General features: G+C 56.8%; 1 protein-coding gene across 1 annotated transcript in view; it reads left to right on the plus strand.

Moving 5' to 3' along the window:
- Nucleotides 1-45: 45 nt before the first annotated feature.
- The window catches only part of LOC119589228 (guanine nucleotide exchange factor DBS-like), a gene marked incomplete at its 5' end in the record, with an annotated part of 32758 nt that continues 32553 nt past the window's right edge, over nt 46-250 (plus strand). Inside the window, 1 exon segment of the mRNA XM_037937832.1 lies at nt 46-162. Coding sequence (XP_037793760.1) covers nt 46-162 — 117 coding nt within the window.

Here is a 250-nt window from a genome sequence, read left to right on the forward strand (position 1 = left end):
CTCTCAATGCCTCCTACCCATAGCGTCCGCCTTTCTTCGTTGCAGGTGGTGGTTTGCAACTGCGTCGCGGACCTGCACGAGTACATAGACCGGAACCAGCTGACGGAGGACCTGGACGGCTGCATCCCCTACAACCACGACGAGTGGATTGAGCAGAGAGTGGTAGGTGCTCGCCGTCAGCTGATGTCCAGCGTGACGTCACTTTCACGTAATGGTTACGTCACGAGTCGAGTGATGGATGACGTGACTA

This window comes from Penaeus monodon, chromosome 25 (assembly GCF_015228065.2).
Source record: "Penaeus monodon isolate SGIC_2016 chromosome 25, NSTDA_Pmon_1, whole genome shotgun sequence".
Taxonomy (NCBI): domain Eukaryota; kingdom Metazoa; phylum Arthropoda; class Malacostraca; order Decapoda; family Penaeidae; genus Penaeus; species Penaeus monodon.